This window comes from Acomys minous (assembly GCF_964271855.1).
Source record: "Acomys minous genome assembly, chromosome: 13".
Classification (NCBI taxonomy): domain Eukaryota; kingdom Metazoa; phylum Chordata; class Mammalia; order Rodentia; family Muridae; genus Acomys; species Acomys minous.
The window spans coordinates 70641591-70664924 of NC_140495.1; the positions used below are offsets into that span (position 1 = coordinate 70641591).

Here is a 23334-nt window from a genome sequence, read left to right on the forward strand (position 1 = left end):
TAAATTTCTGTTAAGATAGGTTTTTCTCTAGCAGTAATATAAAGAATAAATATGGGTGGCTTAGTGTGTAATTAGCAAACAATTTTGTATGTATATACAACTTCCACTGGTGCATATCTCTAAGCAGTGCATGGCAAAATATCTTAATTATCTATAAGAAAAAGAATACAGAGATGTGAATAATTCATGCCACAAATAACACAAGTCAAAAATATTTCTGAGATGCTAAAATAGAAACCATAACCAAATGCACTAAATGATTATTCAAGTATGTATTTTTATTATTCATAACTCTCCTAAACTATTTTCTAAGTCTTGATTTAGACTAAGATTCATTCTTTTAAATTAATACATATATTTCACTCCAAAGTAAATTTCCTGTCAATTTATAGGGCTTGATTTTTTGATAGAAATGTCCTGTACCTTGGAATTCATTCAGGTAACTTCTCCCTTTCAAGTTAAAGGATTAGCCATTTCTGAGTTCTTTCTTAACCCACCTGGCTGCAAAGAGCAAACATTCCAGGAAATAAACCTTCACAGCTACCATGAGGTGTGGGTCCTCATCTTATAATGGAAGCATCCCATGTGTCTGTGAGATGGCAGATCACTGGCTTCTCTCCTGGCAAACGTAACCCTAAGGTCACGGATTGTAAACTTACTTGCTGCTCTTATAGCAACAGTTTAGATTGCCCATGTTTCTACCTCCTTATACCTAACCCACAATTTGACCCACATTTAGGGATGAAAAAACAGAGATTGTTAAGAATATTATCTCAGCTGCATTTGGTTGCTCATGCCTGTAGTCCCAACACTCAGGGAGGCAGAGACAGGTGGATTTCTGTGAATTCGAGGCTAGCCTGGTTTACAAAGTGAGTCCAGGACAGCTAAGGCTACACAGAGAAACCCTGTCTCCAAAAGCCAAAAAGAAAAAAAAATTACCTCAAATTAAGCATGAATTAAAGATAACACTGCTACCTACAGATATGGAAAATACAAATACCATTTGTTCTCTGACCCCAGAGATTTGTAACACTGTAGAAGAAAACACTTCTAGATTAAGATAGTATTGGCTTAACAGAAATATGAGATGCAGACTTAGATTTTTTTGGTGGGTTTGTTGTTGTTGTTGCTGCATTTCTTTATTTCTCCCTTTGTTACTTCCTCACTCCCTTCTTTCCTTCCTCTCTTTTGAGATAAGGACTTACTATGTAGCTCTGGCTGGTCTGTCACTTACTTAGTACATGAGGGAGACCTCAAATCCACTTAGGTCTTCTGGACTCTGCCTCCCAAGTGCTGTGATTAAGGTGTATGCCACCATATTTGGATACACTTAGTTTTTCAGAAAAAAAAAATCATAAAAGTATGTGGGTTCAGAAAATGGTACGTATCTATGACCTGGACAAGAAAAGGAATCAGCAGTGGGTGCTTATTGAGGAAGTCTTAGCAACATTTGACCAAAAAAAAAAAAAATCTAAAGAATGAAGTAATTCTTAACTTGATGACAAAGCCAAAAAGTTTATCTCAATCTTAGTGGAAGAGTATCAAGGTAAGAAAAAAATAGCCACGACGTGGAGAACATATTAGAAAGTAATGGAGATGGGGAGGACTGAGAATAAAACGGAAGAAGGAATTCGGTTCAGGTGAGGAGTTTTCATTTGCGAAACCAGTAACATTTACGGGCTCGCTCAATTAGGAACTGAAGAAGTATGCACAAATTATGTAGCTAATTTTAAATCCTGGTTTGCTGGGGGCGGGGTGTTATGTTATGTTGTGTTGTGTTGTGCTTTGAGAAACAGTCCCATTTTCTATTTCAAGCTAGTCTTAAACTGGGTGTATAGTCAAGGCTGGCTTCAAATTCATCACCCATCTGCTCCAGCGCATCAAATTCTGCGACAGCAGGCCTGGACCACTTCACCTAAATGTAAAGAACGCTTACAAAGAGGAACTGTGTAGTGTCAGGGTTCAGAGATGAAATAATGAAGTTAACTAGACACTTTTTATGTACTGAGTGTCTGGACATTGTTTAGAAATCTGACTTCCATTCTTAGGAACTGAGGACAATCTCATCACAGGGGAGGATGTCTCCGTTAGGCAGCAGAGTCTTTGGAATGACATAGTTTAAGGGAAAGCATGTGTATGAAAAAAGAGGCAGAAACGTGGTAGGAATTCTCCTTTACTGAATAAGGAAGACAAAAATGCCTTCAGAATGGACTGTGTCTAACAGCCACTTCAGAGGAGCTATTTACAGAGCATAGAATCAAAGGACTGAATAGCATGTGGTGAACTAAGGTTTAAGACTGAAAGAGCCAACATAGTCCATGAAGGAACTCTGGCATAGCACTTACACGAGGAGTGGTGGGTGGGTGGAGGGTGGCAATGCTTAAAAACGCAGGTAGCAAGTGTAGAACACTTTCATGAGCCTGCACATCCTTCAGGCTCTCTGAGCACCAATGTCTCTGAGTATTTAAGACCATTTTTTTTTGTTCCTAAACCTGGTAAAGAAAGAGTTCATGGCCATCAGGGCAAACCCCTCCCAATCAGGGAATCAATAGAACTAGGTTTTATTTAACAGACAATTATTTCTTATAAACAAACCTCAGACTGTGTTAGTAGGAATTAAAGTAGGGATAAATATCTAACTATGGCCATCTCGCAACATGTTTTTTTTTTTACTTTATTTCTTGAATCAAGATTGTGTAAAACGCAGACGCCTCTAACCTGATAGGACTCTCTTTCCACACAGCACTCCTGTATAGGGGCCTGGGATTCACAAGACTCAAAATGCCTGTGAGCATGGGTTGAAAAGCCTAAGGGAGTAGTATACTGCTGATCATTCAAAAGGCTTTAAAAAGTCCACTGTACCAAGGTACCTGTGAAAGTCATATTTGACCACGTCCCCTGGATAGGGAGGCCTAGTGGCACTCAGAGGAAGGATAACAGGCTACCAAGAAGAGACTTGATACCCTATGAGCATTTAAAGGGGGAGGAAGTCCCCCTCAGTCACAGTCATAGGGGAGGGGAGTAAGGGGAAAATGGGAGGGAGGGAGGAATGGGAGGATACAAGGGATGGGATAACCATAGAGATGTAATATGAATAAATTAATAAAATATAACAAAATAAAAAGTCCACTGCGAGATACGGGTTCTGATCTGACAGTTGCACCCTTGGGTTATCATCAAGGGTAACTTGTTTTAAAATTAGGAAGGGTTCATAAGTCAGTCAGCATCACAAAGCGTAAATGGGAACTAAATGAGTCAGAATCACTAAACTCTTAGACTTTAAAACCTTATTTGGGAAGGCTGTAGAAATAACAGTATTATCTTAAGAAAATGGAATTCCATTTTACAAATGTGTTCACCAGTTCTTCATGTGTGTGTGCGCGCGTGTGCATGTGTGTGTGTGTGTGTGTGTGTGTGTGTGTGTGTGTACACTGTAACTTACTATAGTAATCCTTTTGATCAACAAAAGAAGACACCGAAGCCTTCTAAAGTCCCCTCATGCTACACTGTGCACGTCACCAAACAACCTTAGGGGCATCCCACAAAGAGAACAGTTACCACTTTTGATACTGCCTCACCTGCTTCAAATGTCTCTTAGACACATACACTAAAGGGTCCTGCCTTTAAAAGACAGCTTTCAGCATCAATAATATCCTTGACAAAAATAAAGACCTCACTTTCTTAGCAAACAAATTGCCTCATTTAGTTGAGAACCTCTGATGATACTAACTTTAACTATGTTTTAACGGACATCTTTTTATTCAACATATAGAAAGATGGTTTTTCACCTTTTCTCTCTTTTTTTTTTATCTTGTACTAAAGGGGCATACTGAACCGTGACTTCACCGCAGCCTGTGCAATTATTATAATTAGCCTTCTTGTATATAGATTGACCTACTTCAATGGTATCATTTGAGAGATTTAAAGTAACAGACACACAGATTCGTGAACGCCATGGCTTCAGTGTCACAAGGGCACATAAGTGAGACTTGTGGAGCTCAATAAAGCACCCAAAAGAATGTGTCAAGTTAAATTATAGTGTGTTACAAATAAAATATTCATGATTTACCATACAAAAAAAGGAACACGCACCATTTCTTTCACAGTTATTACTGACTGCTAGGCTGAACTTTTTCTTGACTTTGTAGTATGGCTACTGGGAAATTTAAAAGCACACACATGGCTATATTTTTACCATGGAGTACTCATCTAAACATTAAAAATTTCAGGGTACTGTTACAGTCAGAAAATTCAACTGACCTGATAATTCTATTCTTATTTTTTTAAATTTTTTATTAATTTATTCTTGTTACATCTCAATGGCTATCCCATCCCTTGTATCCTCCCATTCTTCCCTCTCTCCCATTTTCCTCTTATTCCCCTCCCCTATGACTGTTCCTGAGGGGGATTTCCTCACCCTGTATATGCTCATAGGGTATCAAGTCTCTTCTTGGTATCCTTCCTCTGAGTGCCACTAGGTCTCCCCCTCCAGGGGACATGGTCAAATATTCTTATTTTAATATTTACCACAAATAAAAATGGTTACAATTTATTGATGGCATCTTTGTAATTATTTTCATTGTAGAGTAATATATGACAAAATAAAACAGTAATTATATCATTTCTGCTGTGGTTTTAGAATAGTCTACACTTGTTTTCACTAAAAGTAATGCAAAGGATACAATATAAATTAATTTAACCTTTCCTATTGTAAAATTTACATCTATTAATGATGCAAAAAACGGTTTGTAGTATAATCTTCTGCAGACGTATTGTTTAATTCCAAGGAATAATAGGCTATAAAGGTGACTGAGAAGAAAGCCTAACATTCCCTGATGAGGACAACCAAATATTTTTCTCTAGAGTTTGCAGGAGTAGTTTACAAATTTCCTATGAATGACATATAACATAAGAAAGGCATCAATGACAGCTAAGACTATCAGCTACAAATAATTTTACAGGAGTAGAAAGTTCCATCAGGAAACAATCACTTCATGTGCTTCCAATTAGAAGAAAATATGATACACTATTACTGACTATGTCTACATCATAATTAATACTTATTAATAAATCATATAAAAGCTTTAATACTTATTAATAAATCATATAAAAATTATCTATGTGTATATATATCATATGTATCTACTTCTGTAAAGTCTCAGACAATCTGTGATTTTTTTTTACAAAAAATAATTTAGTATAAGGTATATAGAAAGCCACTTAATTAAGAAGGGAAAAGTTAAATAGTTTATATCTACAGAATTTATGTCTTGAGTTTATGGAAGATTATTGTGAAAGCTATAAATATTATTAATCAGTACTATTAGTAGGGTAACAATAACCCCCCTTCAAATCACTCACTAACCCGTGGTCTTATCAGCATACCGAAGGCTCTGTGAGTCACAGAAACAAGATGAGTGAAGAAGCAACAAAAAGAGAAGCAGCAGCCAGAAGCATTTACAAGTTACACCAAACCATTTGCACCAACATTCATAGAAATATGCATATGTGTGTTTCACACATAATCCACATACACATATCCCTACGCGGATGCGTACCAAGTGAAGGGAAAGTGGACAGCGAGAAAGTGGTGGGCATGAGTGGATAAATCTGCGAGACTCACATGAGACAAAACAGTGATTGAAAGAAAGAAAAAAAAAGGCACCGTACAAATGGTAAGAAATTCAGAAAGTCTTATTTTATACCTTTCTCGTTCTGGTGAATGCAAACTAGTGTCTGGTCTCAAGCAGTTGGTACTAGCACTTCTAGCCCTGTCAAGGGAGGGCTGTAGTTCACTAGTGCCAGTGCATTGCATCCAGTGGGAGAAGAGAAAGACAAAGGAAAGAAAGGAAGACCACGTTAGAGAGGAAAGCATAAAATAATGTTCCTGTTACACAAAAAAAAGTCGAATCACCGTGATTCAGGTCATAAGGGTGTGAGAGAGCCACAAGATGACAGGTGTAAACTTTTGTTTAGAAACTAAACAAATATTATGCTTAAATCAGGTTGCATAATTATTATTATTTTTTTTTAAAAAAGAGAATCTTGGACTGAAATATGACACTAAATCACACCTACTTATGAAAAACAAAATAAAACAAAACCAAAACCAAAAAATAAGTTAAAAACTGGATACAGGAAGCATTTAAAACAAAATGCCTAAAACTTCATTACCGAAGACAGATGCCACACCAAAACAAAATGAAGGACATCACAGAAGAGAAAAACTGCTCAGCTCCACTCTTGTGCTTTACAGCGCTAGACAAGGGAAGTGGAAGCCACCGCTCCTAACGCTCTCGCCTATCAGAGACCTCAGGGGTAAATGTCAGCCCTCTTGAGTTACAGCATTCGTGCTGCAGGGGCATGTCCTGTCTAGTCACTGGTCAGGCCTCAGTATGTGCAGGCAGGGATGTGCTTCGTAAGTTAAAGCCACACAAATAGAACAAAATGAAATTATTCACCACAGGAACAATCAATCGACAAGCAAAACAAGTCAATGATAAAGAAGCAGAAGCCTGTCTTCTGAATTGTGTTTCACTTAGGTAATTATTATAGAATTAAATCAGTTTTAGATAGCATTAGTGAAACACAGCTCACTGGACTGTTGATTCAAAGTGCAAGGTAGGACGTGATATATGAGGACGTCATTTTCCTAATTATGGTTGACTAGGGTTGGGGATTAGTTCAAGCAGAGCTCGTTGGTGTGGCTCTTACCTGTTGATCCAACGATAGTTGTTTTGTAATAAAGGCATCTTGGGTGGTAATGTTTTAGAATGCCTAACAAGATCTCTGGAAGATGGCAACACAAACAAAGCAGGAAAACAGAAAAACATACATGAAATAAATTTAACTCAAATAGTAGGAAACTGGGAGGCCTGAATATAAGTTAAAAAAAATAAATCTCAGTAAAGGGTTCCTTGCTATTTTTCTCAAGGAGTCACAGAATTATTTAAAGGTAGGGTCAGAATTAATAAAATATGAAGTCATGGGTTATTTCATACTACTCAAAATTATCATTTAATCATCTTATTTAATAAGCTCTATGAAGTATAAATCGATGTTAAAGCAAAGTAGCCACAGGTTAAATATTATACTTCCTGTGAGGAACAGAACAAACTCAGTGTTAAAACTAAAACTCCACGAGTTCATGTATTTTTGGACTTAAAATAAGACTAAAGGAAACATTGATGAAGGGACATAATTAGAATCAAATGGCAGAAACCAGACTTAAATTTGCTGAGTTTATACAAAACATATTACCTGGCTGGATCGTCCTATAAAGGGCATGACCAATCCAGTCAATTAATAGGGTTTTATTTAAAAATCTAATAATCTTCTACATTCTTCAATGCTAACTACAAAAATGCATCATTCATTTTAGTTGATATTATACCAAGACAAATGAAGAAAGATGCACATACCAAAGTCACTAGATTTTTAACAATCTCCTGGCATACTCATGTTTACACTAATGCGCACATGAGAGAATATCCTTTGAAGCCCCAATTTAAATATGTCTTACGGTATCTTTTTTCAGTCATGGACTAAGGAAAATAATACTGAAAGTATTCAACCCGAGGAGAACACTATTCTCTCTTCATCTCCTAGCCATAGCCAAGTATTTCTAATAACAAGTTCCTATAAAAATTTCTAAAGAAATTATTCCAAAAGTTAAATTTTAGGAACGTTGTAATGGGGATCTACATGAAATCAGAAACAAAACGGAAAACAGTATACAATTTACCATACAGACATCTTGGCATTGTGGCCAGATACTGGATGAAATCTGGGAAATTCTTGTCAAGACTCTAAGCCTATTCTTATATTAACAAAAGGGGAGAAATAGCATCAACTGTGCAGGGTGATGTGGGTATTAAAGGGATAACATTTATGAAGTATCTAGGTCATGCTAAGGAAGAAACCACAGTTATTGTATACTATACTACCTGAGAAATTTTACATGAAGGTTGCAATTTATGATAAACAATTTGCTGGAAAAAATGACTGAGAAGACATAGTCTTCTGAAGACGTTAGAAAAATATGCATGGCAGCATTTAAATTTGTTGTTTTAAATCCCTGCTAAACTCACAAATCATTATTAGTGCGACACTTCAGAGAAACAACGGCTAAATTTCTGTGAAACAAGACTACAGTAAATGTGGTATGCTTTATCTTGAAAGTGTCACCCAAGAATTTAGCCATATAAAATCATATTACCAATAAATTTTTAGAATTTGTATAAAATCAAAATATATCCATACAATTATGATCTTATGTATGTATTTATCTTTATCCAAATAGAGGTTAAATGTTTTTATAAATACTAGAATCCAAATACAGAAAATATTAAATATTCATACATGTAGATGTATTGAACTTGTGTTTTATCCTGCTCTCAGACTTTAGCAACGAATATAAAGGGACAGAAGGAAAGAAATTTTTTGAAAATTCTGGAATAAAAATATAAGTATTACAATGCATTTGTAATAAAAATGCAGTCAGCAATTTTACTAGGACTAACACTGATATTACAGAAACGACAAGAAGGCAGCAGAGAAGTCAGCTTTAGCACCTGCTGTCCATCTGTGCACTTGGCTGGGAAGGCTAGCATTCTTACATCTATGAAGGCATCAGTCAGCGGGCTTGATCTGCCTCAGACTAACATTTATCAATTTTCATACAATATACATATGAAGATGACTAACTACTTATATCAAGACTGGCAAAAGCAGGATGTTGATTCTATCTCTTAAACAATAAGATATATGGAGATTGGAATTATTAGTGAAACATTTGCATTGAGGATGAGATTATATTAAATGATACAGGTAGAGGCACATCATATCTTTCCAAGCTTTGATACTTCATCTTGAAGCATATTAAATGAAGAAATTAATATGAATCTTTTATTTAGACTACTGGTATGAATCCCAGGCATATATTACATTCATCCATAAATAGAAAAAGGATGTGTGCATTTTTTCATTTCTTAATAGTTGCAGTCACTTAGACAAAACCTGGAGAAAACTTACAGAACTTGTAACCAAATCATTGTTATTTAGAAACATTTCTTGGATGAGCAGCTAATAAGCCTGAATGGTTTAACATAATAAATAATTTAAGGCAACATAAAAATATTTATAATTTTAAATTTTTCTTCAGTTGATATGTAGAACTAACATCTTCTCATTTTTCATGTGGCCTTATGAAATAAATTCAATAATACCTAGCAGCTGGATAATTTTGGATGTGCTCATTTTAAATGATTCTTGCTGGCCTTGACACGATCACACATTTGATCAGAACCACATGTCCCACAGGGACACAGTGAATCCTGAACTTGTCTCGGTATTTCAGGTATAACATTGACATTTCTTTCCTTTAGATTCTTTAAATTATCATTTCATACTTGGGAGAATTTGTGTTCCTTTTACTCGCTTACTACTCCTTGACATTCTGTTGGCTTAAAACTGACAGTAATGGTTAGCTTGCTACCATGCACTAGGAATCCCTAAAAGAGTGATTTTTCATCAGATTTGAAATTCAGGATGCAAGCCTAACAGACAGCGTCATGCTTTAAGCAAAGGTCTATCAAGTCCACATTCTCCCAACAGTCAGAAGTCTTGAACTGCCGTATGATGTCATGGAAAAGTTTAGTTTGCAGCATTTCTTAACTGGCAGAGGCAAGGTAGTTAAAGAAGTGGACGCTAAGCCATTAAAAAACAAACTGAAAACAATTTATTAAGAACAGACAGAACAACAGAACATAAACAATAGCAGGTTCCAAAAGGAAACACTTAAAAGCCCAAAGCAAACAAAAAACAAAACAAAACTCCCCACAATCATGAAAACAGTAAACCTGCTATGCACAGATCAGAACCTTCGTGACTAGACAGGTACTTAGGCTCATGTGTGGAGAGGGTGAGCTCACATTGGAGATTTGCAATCTGAAGTGTAGAAATTAGTTCCTTGGGCTTAGGGATATGAGACCATTTCCAAAGAGGCTCACCAGTCTCTGGATTTTTTTTTTTTTTTTTTTTAGTATACTGAAGTCAAATGGTTTGTTTCGAATCAGACCACTTTAATTTTCATTTAATTGCAATTTAATTGCATTTAATTCAATTGTAAAATCTCTGCATAACCTCCATAGGAAACAATGTAATCTTTTTTTAAAAGATATATTTATTTATATATATGGTACTTTGTCTACAGTTAAATATGTGCACCAGAAGAGGGCATCAGACAGTTGAAAGTTGCCATGTGGGTGCTGGGAATTGAACTCAGGACCTTTAGGAAGAGCATCTAGTGCTCTTAATCACTGAGCCATCTCATCTTTTAATGGTCGGGGAATTCTATGTGTCATAACTGTAACCACCCCGAGGGAGAGACGGAAGAGTAGCAGCAGAGTGGAAAGCGAGTCATCACGGACAGTCACCATAACCAGATCCCTGTATTTACCTGGTCGTGTGTAGGCACTCGGCACTTCGTCCTCGCTTTGCTCTGGGCAGCATGAGAAGCTCACTGCACAGACAGGATGGGTGGTGAGTGAAACAGATAAATAATGAGGCATTAGGTGACATGGGTTGTGCCAATGGTATGCCAATGAAAACATGACAAGGGAAGAAACCAGATTGTCTGCACAAGCAGATTTGCTTGAGAGGTTAAACAAAACAAACAAACAAAAAAAAAGTCAACATGACAGCGTTAAAAAAATTCAAGCAATAGAGTACAAACATTGTGTTCGAAGTCCTAACTGGTGCTGACTTGCTACTTAGTGATTCAAAACAACTATATAAAATACAAAAAGGAAAGGAAGTCAACTTTTTCCCAAAGAGGTATATAGGAAGGCATTCCTAAGTGCAGTCATATCAGTAATTAAAATACAGAAGCTTAACCTTTCAGATATTAAAATGGAAGCTAAATGGTTTCATTTCATTTTTAGCCACTTAATAACACGATCATTTCCTTGTTATTAGCGGCCACTGACAATGTAATATATTATGTCTTCTTTAACTAGGATGTTTATTCTAAATAAATGCTTTTTCTAATGCCGAATCATTTTAATCATATTGAGTTCCTTGGTCACATAGCCCTGTGCATACTGCAACCTCTCTACTATTCACAGGGACTCAGATGAACATTGGCGATTCAGGGCTCAATCCACCGGGCAGTACGGAATACTATTTCTTAGACCAACTCTATCCCCCAGGACCCGATGCTCTTCACGCTGTAAGGTAAAGGCAGCACCACCTGCTGTAACTTAAGATGCCCAACTTGTTCTCTGTGTCCTTGAGTCCATCACATCTGTCATTCAACACCACTGCCCTTTCCCTATGCCTGAACTTCCCCTCATTTCAAAAAGCCAGAAAAGAACACTCAACATGGCACTTCTCATCAGCTGTAACTCAGTTCCTGCAACAGGGCTTAGGCTAAGCCAGCCATGTCTGTGGGCATGAAGAAAAATGTGTTTGTTATATAGATTCCGATTGACAGCTTCCACAAAACACTTGCTCATCAGTAAATGCAGAACTAATAATTTACACCTCCACAAAAGGATCTATCTCCATATCTTGTAAGTCACAGACACCCATGAGAAGACACTTGATGAAGAAGTGGTAGATAACAAAAACATTACTGAAGTATTCACAATCTGCGGTAGAGACAATCTTTACCATGACCGTTAACCAAAAACATTTTAATTATATAAACAATGTAATTTTTATAATTATAAAAATTCCAAACATTTGACCCATGGAGAAGAATATCCTTTGTTCAGAATCTACAATTTGTTCAGAATCTACGTGTCAACAAAGCTTCATGACTAGGTAAGCATGACTGAAAAATACCAATATCCGCTATGAGCTTGGTTGATTATCTTCCAGGGTTGCCTACGTGTAAGAATCTCAAAACCTTTGGAGAGAAGTTGTTTCGGATGGTGATGGAATTCAAGTCATTCACATACCACAGTGCAATATTTGCATATATTAAAACATAACGAAGAGAGAGCGTAGTGTTGAGATTCGACTTTAGAAAAGTACCTGTCTTGCTCTGGTGAATACTGACTTTCCATGTGTCTGGATCTGTGATCGACGACGGGGCTTCGGGAGGCATCATGGTGTCGGGTTGGAGAACGTGACCTTCGTGTTGGATGGATTTCATCTAAGCTCCTGAAACGTTCCACAAACTTTCATGTGACAAAGTGTAAGGGTTTCCCAAACAATCAGCAGACCAAGATGGGAGGAATGGGCTGTAATGACTGACACATGGCCTGGGGGAAAGCAGTTGACATCATCCCCAAACCAATGAAGTAAGAAAACAGCTTCTCTCTCTCTCTTCCTCTCTCTCTCTTCTCTCTCTGTCTCTGCCTCTCTCTCTCTCTTTCTCTCTCTCTCCCTCTCTCTCTCTCTCTCCCTCTCTCTCTCTCTCTCCCTCTCTCTCTCTCTCTCCCTCTCTCTCTCTCTGTCTCTCTCTCTCCCCCTCTTTCTCTCCCTCTCTCTCTCTTTCCCTCTCTCTCTCTCTCCCCCTCTTTCTCTCCCTCTCTCTCTCTTTCCCTCTCTCTCTCTCTCCCTCTCTGTCTCTCTCTACCCTCTCTCTCTCTGCCTATGTTGCCTTGTCACAGCATTGTTTTGTATCTAAATTAAAAAAGAACTATGATTTTCATCTGCATAATTACAACTCCAGAAGTATCTCTAGAGTCAGATAAAATAGAATACACACACCTACATACACACACACACACACACACACACACACGCACGCACGCACACACACACACACATTGGGGCGGGGAGTAGGTTCAATTCAGCACGTTAGGTGGTTCAAAGAGCTAATACTAAACCTGAAAAAGTATTCTCCTTTCACGAAAGTGTTGTTATTTCCCCAGTGCAGAGCTTTTTGAACCCCTGTGACATAAGCAAGGACTCAGCTAACAGACAGCAAAATGTCTCTAACTTGATCGGCTGAATCATCACTTCGCTGCAGTTACTGACCTCAGGGGTTGTGGGGGGGTGGGGGAAATATGCTGTACTATAAGAAAGGGAATGGCTGTCAGGAGCAGGAAGCCTGCTCCACACCTACCTCTGTAATGGCACATTTGGTAAACGTGAACGCGGCCTTCCCTGATCATCGCCGCGATGAGGAGACACTGAGCGTGAACGGTGATGAGTCGCTCTCTGCTGCTCGGGCACTGTTAATGTTGCTGCTTTACTTTCTCTAGCACTAGATCTATAACCCACTGACGAGAGTATACAGATAACACCCGTTAGTGCTCTTCATGGCAGAAAACAACACAGACATAATGGAGTCGTATCAAAGCAGCCATAGCCCTTCTGCTGTTAAGTGCCATGCAATCAGTATAGTCTTATCTCCCAAAGCTTTACAGACACATACGGAAAGTGTTAAGAGAAAGCATGCATTAAGACACGTTACAGTTAGGCTCAAAGCTACCATGGAGATACTAAACAGTAACATGACAGTCTACGTCTCAGACACTAGAAATGAGTTGGGGCACAATTTTAATTTAAAGAACGAATGTGTTAGTGACATTTCAGCAACAGAAACCAGGCAGCGAGAGAGCTGTAGTTAATGTACAAGTCAACGATTTGAAATCTGATGCTTCCTTAAATTTAATTAATTTGAATTGTTCTTTTTTCTTGTATGTTTGATTTATGCCTGTGTGTGCGCATATGTGCATGTGTGTGCGTATGTGTGCGTGTGTGTGTATGTGTGTGTCTGTCTATGCAGCTTTTCATGCTTTACTATGTATGTGCATGTAGAGATCAAAGGTCATCGTATAGCGTCTTCCTTTATTGTGTTTCACATTTCTGAGAAAAGGTCACTCACTGTTCTGGAGCCCATCTGTTCTGTTTGGCTACCTGGCCAGTGAGCTCCAGTGGGCCTCCTGTCTCCACCTCCGCAGCATTAGGTTCATGAGCACATGCCACTGTAACTGCCTAGACTTGTGCTGCAAACATCACTGACTTAGTCACCACTCAAACCCCCTGTTCTAGAGGATAAACCATTCAGTTGCACTATAAACGTAGTCATTACAAAAGTATTCTGGGCATCTCAACTGGAAATGAAAACATCCCACATTCATTTTAATGAACAAAGAAGAGTGGTTACTTTCTACTATTACAAACCCTCATCGTGGCTTTTCCAAGCAATAAATGCAAATCTCAAAAGGTACAAGGTGTATGAGTGGAGGTCATGCTGGTAATGAGGCAGAGAAAAATAACAACGTGAAAGCATCAAATCTATCCAGGATTCTAACACTATCCCTCCAGGTACAAAACACCAACTGGAATTGTCTTGAAATAAAAGTGTGTGTGTGTGTGTGTGTGTGTGTGTGTGTGATTTCTGATTCAATTAGATTAAAAATTTAATCTAAAATCCCTAACAATAGCTCAAAGTTTAAAGTATTTTTTTTAATATTTTTTATAATGGTCATTAATTTTCATTAGTGCAAAGAAAGCAGACAACAATGTGTGGTTAAAAGAAGCGGCACTTCCATTTACAACCACATAAAAGTTACATGTATCATGGAGACATGACTCAGCTGGAAAACTGACAGCATGTTTTGTTTTGTTTGAATTTGGGAGCTCTTACAGACTCTAAAAAAAAAAATGTCATCATACGTCACTTGTGAGAGCAAGTTGATAATTAGCTCACAGCTAGGCTGATGTGACTATACCATCTGTTAGTAAATTTAAGGCAAAGCAATCTTCACGAAAGATAATTTTTTCAATACTCAGACGAAAAGAGCTTACCCCCTTGGATGAGCCTGAAATGACTCTATAATGACAATACTATGGCTTTAATAGTATGATTTACAACTATATATTTGTGTATGTAGTCCTCTGTCAAACAATAGTAATTACACTTATTCAGAGTGTGCTGTGGAAAAAGTCTTGTTCAACCATTTAAATTAAAATGCTAATAAATTAGCATGTATTGAATAGACTTCATATTTTAAAAGGGGACAGTTATATCAATAACCAAGCCAACTGTTTAAATATTTAAATTTTAAATGGCATCAATTAGGTAAAATTATAAGACATCAATACTAAATTAAGATCTCAAAATTTCAGTGATGGTCAAGGTATGCAATTAGGTCTATAACTATTTTGAAAACAAATAATGATGTGTCTACAAAGAATACATATTTTTATTGAGTTCTTTGTATTATGTATCTTAAAATATTTTTGTTTTGTCAAGAAAGGACTTTAAAAGAAAGAAACATATATTATCTGAAAGCTTTACAAATACTGAGTGCTTTTATTAAATTTTTCTTAGGAATCAGAAAGGAGTTGTCATTTACAGAGAGAGTATACTGAAGGTAATGTGCACAATTTCAGTGAATGAAAGTGCGGTAACACTCAAAGATTTAAAATCTGACTTTATAATAAGTGAGTATATCTATATATCCGTTTATATTAATAATTACCTATATCAGTAATAATTTATAATGATAATTATAGTATAGTTGTATTGATTATATAAATATAAAGTATATACCTAATATTCATCTATTACTTTGTTTATATTTTTGATTATTTGATTTTCCAAATTTTAATCAATATTGAAAGCACACAGTATGCCTTAAGTCCTGAGTTTGAAGGGGTAATTCTTTAACTATCATCTTATTTTTTTTTCATTTGTTCAGCTATACAATAGAGATTTTATCCTCACTTTTGGAAGTCACTGAGATGCTCCAAAAGCAGAGGGTGCCACTCTTTAAATAATAGCATTTGCATGAGGATTTCATTCTTCCTAGCTGAAACTAACTGGTTTAGCTAACCATAAGAATTGTTACTGTAAGCTGGGCATGGTGGCATATGCCTTTAATCCTAGCACTCTGGAGGCAGAGGCAGGTGGATCTCTGAGTTCAAGGATAACCTGGTCTACAAAGCAAGTCCAGGACATCCAGGCCTGTTACACAGAGAAAACCTGTCTTAGAAAAAAAAAGAATAGATACTGTAAAGTCGCCATTTGTGCTAGCTGTTAAATACACAAAAGATAAAGGAACTGTGAGCTGTGATTGCTGCAGAATGTTGTAAATGAAACTCTCAAGTTTCCTCAGCAAATTCATTCTGTCTTTATACCTGGTGTTAGAAATATAAGACTAAATTCATGCTCATCTTGCCACATCAGGAGCACATTATGCTCATTAACTTAATCCCTCATTTCATATTCATTTTTCTCACTTTATCAGTGCCTCAACTTTCCTATACTTAAAATTAATATGTGTATTAGTGCATAATATCCATATCTTTACTAAACTATATCTATCCTGTGCATCTTTTGATAGAGCAGACGAAGGAAGCAGATTTCCAGTGTTTTAAAGGCACTGTACTATTCTGTTCGTTAGTTAATAAAGTAACATAAACTATTACTTATTAGTTACATGAGTTAATATCTCCTAGGTTTTTGTTATTTAATTTACAATGCTAAATACAATGCAATGTTATTTGAAAGAATACTTTAAGCATTGGTTTGTATAATAAAGATCATATGTGTTATCAAACACTAGAACAACTAACATATTGAGTAGTAAATAAAGGTATGTTTTTAATTCAGGGTTTTATAAGTGATGCCCAAGCCAAGTCCTCATGTGCGGTGAGTCCATAAACCATGCTGACTTCTCAGAGAAAGAAAAAGTCACCACTTAAATGAATGCTTTCAGCTGGCTATTCATTCATCCACTAATACCTCATTTAAAAAATGAAAAAGTAGAATACAACGTGAGAAATATCCACAATAGCAAATTCTATTTATATAACTTGGTAATAACATTAAGGCTGATCAATCCTGTTAATTCTTTATTTTCTTAGCAGCAATAATTTGAATATGACAAAATATTTAAATTTGTAAGTAATTTTTTCAAATTTCATTCTCATTAAATTTTGCAATTGTATATTCTATGAATGGTGCTGTTAAGGATGTGTGTAATTACTATGGTCCCTTAAAAACACAAACCAAAAATAGAAAATGTTATCCACTACTATACAGAACCCTCCTACATAATCAAATCAGGCCTTAGTACTGTTTGATTTAATAATACTTACTACCCTTCATAAAATGTACTTGCTCAAATGACAGATAACAAGAATATGATTTTAGAAAATTATTTGTATTTTAATCTTATTGTAAATGAAGTTCACCTTTCCAAAATATGTGAACTCTTTCACTAGTGATGACTGTACGAATTTTACTAACACCTCTGTCCTGAAACTAACTCCATGCCCAATGCAGAGGTTCGATGAACGAAGGGCCCACAAGTCAACATTGCTCCAATGAACTACCTCTAACTAGTCACATTTACACATTCCGGAATGTCTCTTTTTTCTCAGTTGAACACTTAGTTCCCCTTTACTATTTAAAAAATGGGAATCAAACAGGACCAATACAAAGAATGTGAGTGGTTCTTGATTTTATGTTCTTTCTGACAATTCACATGGAAAAAATGTAAATCTAAATTTCAAATGTTACAAAAAGAAAACCTTGCCAACTTACACAAGACAAGAAGACATACACATCAAAGGAATATTGACTCTTTGGAGAGCATTGTCTTACTTCAAAACATAAACACGCAGTAGGAGTAAATAGTGAGCACGCCACAGAAGCATTAAGAGCTACAGCCATGCCGCATGCAATTTTAAACCCTGCCATGCACCTTTCTCAGTATATTCCATGGAAGGCTATGGTATTTTGAGAAACGGGGGGGAAGGAAAATCATAGAAATACAATATAAAACACAGGAAAATGGAATTTGATGTAATAAGATTAACAGCATCCTTTCAAACTGGAGTCCACATTTCCACTCATGCTCAGAGCTTTGTGAAATAGTGATTATTATTTATTATTATTATTATTATCATCATCATTATTATCATTATTATTTTGGTTAACCTACTTAGAGGCACACTTCCAAGGGAGAGCCTGACTGTGTCAAGTGAATAGGGATGCGAATTCAGAGGTGCTAGTCCACTTTAGACATTAACAATTTGAGACACAAGTCGCCATGGAATAACATAATACTGATGTTTCTGCACTGAGGACTTCCTCCAGTTCAGTGTCCTGCAGGAGCCTGAACGAGGGCAGCGGAAACAAGCAGAGACAGTGAGGTGGAGCCATGCTCCTCGCCACGCACCTGGAGGCACTACTCCAATACCATCATCAACCTCAAAATCTGAGATGTCACTATCACTGATGCGCTGAGATCCTGCACAACAGTAAGGCAAACAAGATACCTCCGTGTCGACTTGGTTTACCACATGCAAAGGACACAGTTGTACAGAATAATTCAAAGGGAACACTGCTCTGATTTTTTTTTTCTAGAAATGTGTTTGTTTCAAAACACTAATATATTTCAGAATTTTTCTCCCACATAAACTTACACTGGAGGGCTATGAAGGAATCAACTTGGACTCATATCCGTCTTTACTCTCAATGCTGCACTGAGAGTGGCGTGCATACAATTCACCCTCTAGGGCGCAGCATAGGCTGAGGCACCAATTTCAAATGCGTCCTTGGCAGTCATCTGGCATGCTCAGGATGCTTCAGAAGCATCAAGGCGCATTATTAAAATACATGTCCATTAGCCAAAATACTGATGACTATTAATTATGTAGAAAGTACCAATCAGGTAAACACTGACATATGTTACTCAGTGAAAAGAATTTGGATCAAGATTACTGAAACAAGCTTCATCTATTGGAAAACATATTTACTGATAACTCAAAAATCAGTACAGACAAGGGGAGCTTCCTAGTGACCACATGAATAGCAACGAACTTATAATGTTATGTCTTAAAATATATTTCTCATCAGTAAGATTAAAATACCCTAAAAAACAGTAACAGTCCATTACTAAAGAGAGACTCTATTCCATCAGTCAAGTCCCTTGATGGCTCAAGTAATGTACAAGGGATGTATCTGGGAGACTTTTAGCCTTCATTGATGATTCTTCTATCCCTATTATATAATTTTACTGTGAAATATTAAAAAAATTGTTTGGCTGCTTCTGTTTTATAGAGATGAACACTTTTTCCATGAGGGTCAACCCATAAGCTGAACACAGCAACGACAAAAATTCCTCTCAACTGACTAAACTGAGTTGAACGTACTTTGGAGCTTTTTGCTGGAGCTCTCTCCATGGTGAATATGCCGCCTTGGCATGAACGGTGATGGCTGAGGCAGAGGTAGTGAAGATTCGTCATGCGTCTGGAGTTTATACCAGTGGGGCTCATCATCTAAAAGCGCCGTCTCCAATTCTATGAGAATCTAAAAAGATAGTTCTCAAATGAGACACAACAAGAAGATACCCGTGTCAGACGAGTAGGGCAAAACAAACAAACAAACAAACAAACAAGCAAACACAGTAGCCATCTAACACGACCCTTTGTACATCACCTCTCCAAGAAATTCGCTTTCTTCGTCCTGTACTCTTGGCTGATCCCACACGGTAATTTCTAACATTCGCTCTCGAAAATCTCTACGATGTACATGTGAGTAGACAAACGTTTGATTCCATTTTGGCTCTAGAATCTTCTTTACTGTTTTGGTCCTTCTTTTACTTTTGTCACTGAAAAAATAAAGACCGGTTCCTAAGTGAGCAAGTGAAATCATGTACACGCTGCCCTCTACTGCAGTTGTGTGAAATTTCTTTTATTATTATTATTATTATTATTATTATTATTATTATTATTATTATTATTATTATTATTATTACTACTACTACTACTACTACTACTACTACATCCTGGATGTAGGCCCCTCCATGCTCTCTTCCCAGTCCCACTCTTCCTCCCACTCCCCTATTCCTCGGAAAAGGAGAGTCCTACCCATCTATCCACTTCAGCTCATCAAGTCACATCAGGACTGAGTTCATCCTCTTCCCCTGGGGCCTGGCAAGGCAGTCCCATCATGGGGAAATGATTAAAAAGCAGGCAACAAAGCCCATGTCAGAGACAGCTCGCGCTTCCCTTAATAACTGACCCACTTGAAGCCTGAGATGCCCATTGGCTACATCTATACAGAGGACTTAGGTCCAGTCCATGCATGGTCCTTGGTTGGTGCTTCAGACTCCACAGGCCTCTTTGGGCTCTGTTCTTCTTGTGGAGCTCAGCAAGTGAAATCTTGTACATGCTGCCCTCTGCTGTAGCCATGTGTAATTTCAATCAGTATTTCCACCGTTTTTTTTTTCCTTTCCCTTTATTAAGGTTATTCTTTGACAACTTTTTTAACCATACATAGTGCATTCTGTCTACCTCCTCCGACCCATTCATCTCATCCCACTCCCTACAACCCTTGCTACACAACTCCCTACAGGTGCTTTTTTGAGATTCATGACTTATTTTATGACTCACTGAGTTTAAACAGAGCTGCCTATGTACCCCTTGACTCGGGCTCCCAGTGGACAGATAACTGAAGAGAAAAATTGCCCAATCTGATAATCTATCAGTAGCAAACAGTCTATCGATGAGGAGTAGGGCTCCATTGCGTTCCTGAGTTCCTCCATAATCCATGCTTCATTGTTGAAGGAACACCCCTGTCGTGTGTGTGTGTGTGTGTGTGTGTGTGTGTGTGTTTGCATGTGTGTATCAATGGGTGTAAGTGTGTGTGTTTGTGTGTCTGTGTGATTGCATATGTGTTGCCATGGGTGTGAGTGTATGTGAGTGTTATTATGTGTATGTGCTTGTGTGTGCACATTTGCACAAATGTAGCCCCAGTGCAAGCAAACTCAGATGGTTTGTGTTTGTGATTGGTCAGAAGTTGGAGTTTTAGAGCATGTCTACCATCATTATCTTTCACATTCCTTTGATCTCCTACTTCTACAGTGTTCCACGGGCCTTAGTGGGGATGCTATGTCCTCTTTAGGACTGAACAACTGTGCTTTCACTTATTATCAGTGCTATGAGGTGACATTCAAACCCAGAGGCTCACAAAAGCTACGTGAGTACTCTACCACTGAACTATATTTCCAGCCCATTCTTTTACTATGTTTACTTTATAACATCAAGCTCTAAGTGAGCCCATGGGGACTAATACTCTCACTACTTGTATTACATGACAAATGTAAGCAATGGTCAGGACTGTAGGTACATAAAAAGGCACATTTTAATGAAATGTATCCACTAATTGACATATTTAAAAGTACCATATTATTTTCAAACGAAAGGTCTGAGATATTGTCCTATTTAGTCCCCTGGAGAGAATTACTTATTATATATAGAAAGTGTGTCCCAGAGAGGAAACTCTACCTTTCACTTTAATACAGAGTTTAGTCAATTTTTTAAAAAATCATTTACTACCTTCTATCTGGAAGAAAATACATTTTTACATAGGGATTCCGGGGACGTCCGTCTACTCTAGGCGGTAGATCTGTTGCTTGCAGAACATTTACAATCAGCTGATGCCCCACTTTATCGTACCACAGCTTCACCTAGAAGAAATGCAGAAAAACAACTTATTTATCACAGTCATAAAAATAATATAAATTTTAAATAAAACATTAGAATGCTTTCAAAGCATGATATTTTGACTTGAAGTATAATGTGATTACAATGATTAAAAACCATAGCCAGGAAGAAGTTAACTTTTCTCTTTACTAAGAATTTTGTGTCTAAATCACAGTGAGCAAGCCTGAAATATTATATCTTAAAGTCATCATCGTGGTTTTTTTTTTTATATCAAACACGGTAGTTGATGATCATCAATGGCTTTATTTTAGAAGTACTTTCTACACCAGGTGGTGGTGGCACACACCTTTAATCCAGCACTTGGGAGGCAGAGGCAGGCAGATTTCAGAGTTTGAGGTCATCCTGGTCTACAAAGTGAGTTGGAGGACATTTGGGGCTACACAGAGAAACCCTGTCTCAGGAAACCAAGAACAACAATGAAGAAGATGGAGGGGGAGGGGAAGAAAGGAAGAAGAATGGGAAGAGAGGATTTTAATATATGAGCTGTTCATAACAGTTGGCCAGTTTACTTCTCCAGGATTACTCAGGTAATAGAGGAACCCCACAGGAAGTATATGGGTAGTTAGTTTGAGTACTGGTTGTGCTGTCTTTTCACAAACAAATGTGCTAAAACGTTAGTGAGATTTTTAAAAATTTAAGCTTCTTGCCTCTTGGCTCATAAAGTAGTTAAGCAAATTGAAAATGGCTTTCTATAAATGTATTTAAGTACTGATTTTCTCTGGAACATAGATGTAACATACCGAAAGCATGTATATTTTCCCAAATGCTACCATTTACAACTTAAAGTTTAGAACACTTGGCGCATTGTAAATATGCAATAAATATTTCTACATAAATATGTGCGACTGAAGAATAAGATAAAAAAATACATAAAACAATGATGAAGTACGTAATTGTGTCAAAACACTATGTGTTCACTGGAGGCTAAGGAAAACCAGATGATTTTTAATGACGTATTCAAAGAACAAATCCTAATGTCATTCACTGTGTATAAAATGTACATACAGAGAGCTGCCCTGGTAAGACTTGTGGGGCATCTTTCAGAGCTCCTGGGCTGGTTGGAGAAATAACAGAAATGGAAGGCCTTTCCATCTTCTGAGATTCAAAGGAACTTGAACCTAAAATGAGAATAAAAAAAATGAACATTTGTTAGTGTGAGGAATGAATTCTTGAGCCAAATGGCAAATGTATCTGTAATTTGTATGAAGCCATAGCTAACACTATTTGATGTAGAATTAACTTGTCATGGGATAGCTTTAAAAACTTCTTTTCTGCCTTCTCTTGTTAATTACCTATTTTAAATGATATGATATCATATTTATTTGTTTCAACACGAAAGACATCATGCACATTTTGGAAGGGCATTGTTCTTTATCAGCCCTATCATAATTACATCACTGAACAGGCCTTCTGAATTGGTAACAAGGAAGATGGTGCCTGTTGTGTTAATTACAGTGGCTAAGGAGCATTCGCTGTTCCGTATCTACAGTGACTAATTAATATTAATGGGTATGGGACATAATTATGAGCCAGACTTAAAATTTAGACTTAAATTCATCATTCTTTCACAGTAAAATTATATCTCTCACATTTTGTCTTAAAAATAAAAAAAATAAATAAATAAACGTCTGCGAATAATATTTCTCATTAACTTACTGCAGGCAATCTGCTTCAGTTCCATGTCCCAAAGGCAGCTGCTGCGCTCAGGCACATGCCGAAGACTAGAATGCTACGGAATGCCATCACCCCCCTGTTAGGTCCCTGAGCACACAGTCCAAATTCAGTAAGGGCTTCAGTGAGAAGTGCTGTGGAATCGCATGTAGGCATGAGATCCACACAGTTCTTTCCCAC

At 37.2% G+C, this 23334-nt stretch overlaps 1 protein-coding gene across 46 annotated transcripts in view; it reads right to left on the reverse strand.

Annotated features, from left to right (window-relative positions):
* The window catches only part of RIMS1 (regulating synaptic membrane exocytosis 1), a 487053-nt gene that overhangs the window by 134880 nt on the left and 328839 nt on the right, over positions 1-23334 (reverse strand). For 41 of the 46 annotated variants that reach the window (XM_084753104.1, XM_084753101.1, XM_084753098.1 and 38 more), the window contains 9 exons: positions 22489-22601; positions 21316-21446; positions 19415-19586; positions 19129-19285; positions 18153-18224; positions 13079-13235; positions 12040-12168; positions 10460-10522; positions 5706-5795 (listed from right to left, as the gene is read on the reverse strand). In XM_084753104.1, the coding sequence (XP_084609230.1) occupies positions 5706-5795; positions 10460-10522; positions 12040-12168; positions 13079-13235; positions 18153-18224; positions 19129-19285; positions 19415-19586; positions 21316-21446; positions 22489-22601 (1084 nt within the window). The remainder of the gene's footprint in view (positions 1-5705; positions 5796-10459; positions 10523-12039; positions 12169-13078; positions 13236-18152; positions 18225-19128; positions 19286-19414; positions 19587-21315; positions 21447-22488; positions 22602-23334) is intronic. The other 5 variants (XM_084753071.1, XM_084753070.1, XM_084753094.1 and 2 more) reach the window with 1 other exon arrangement.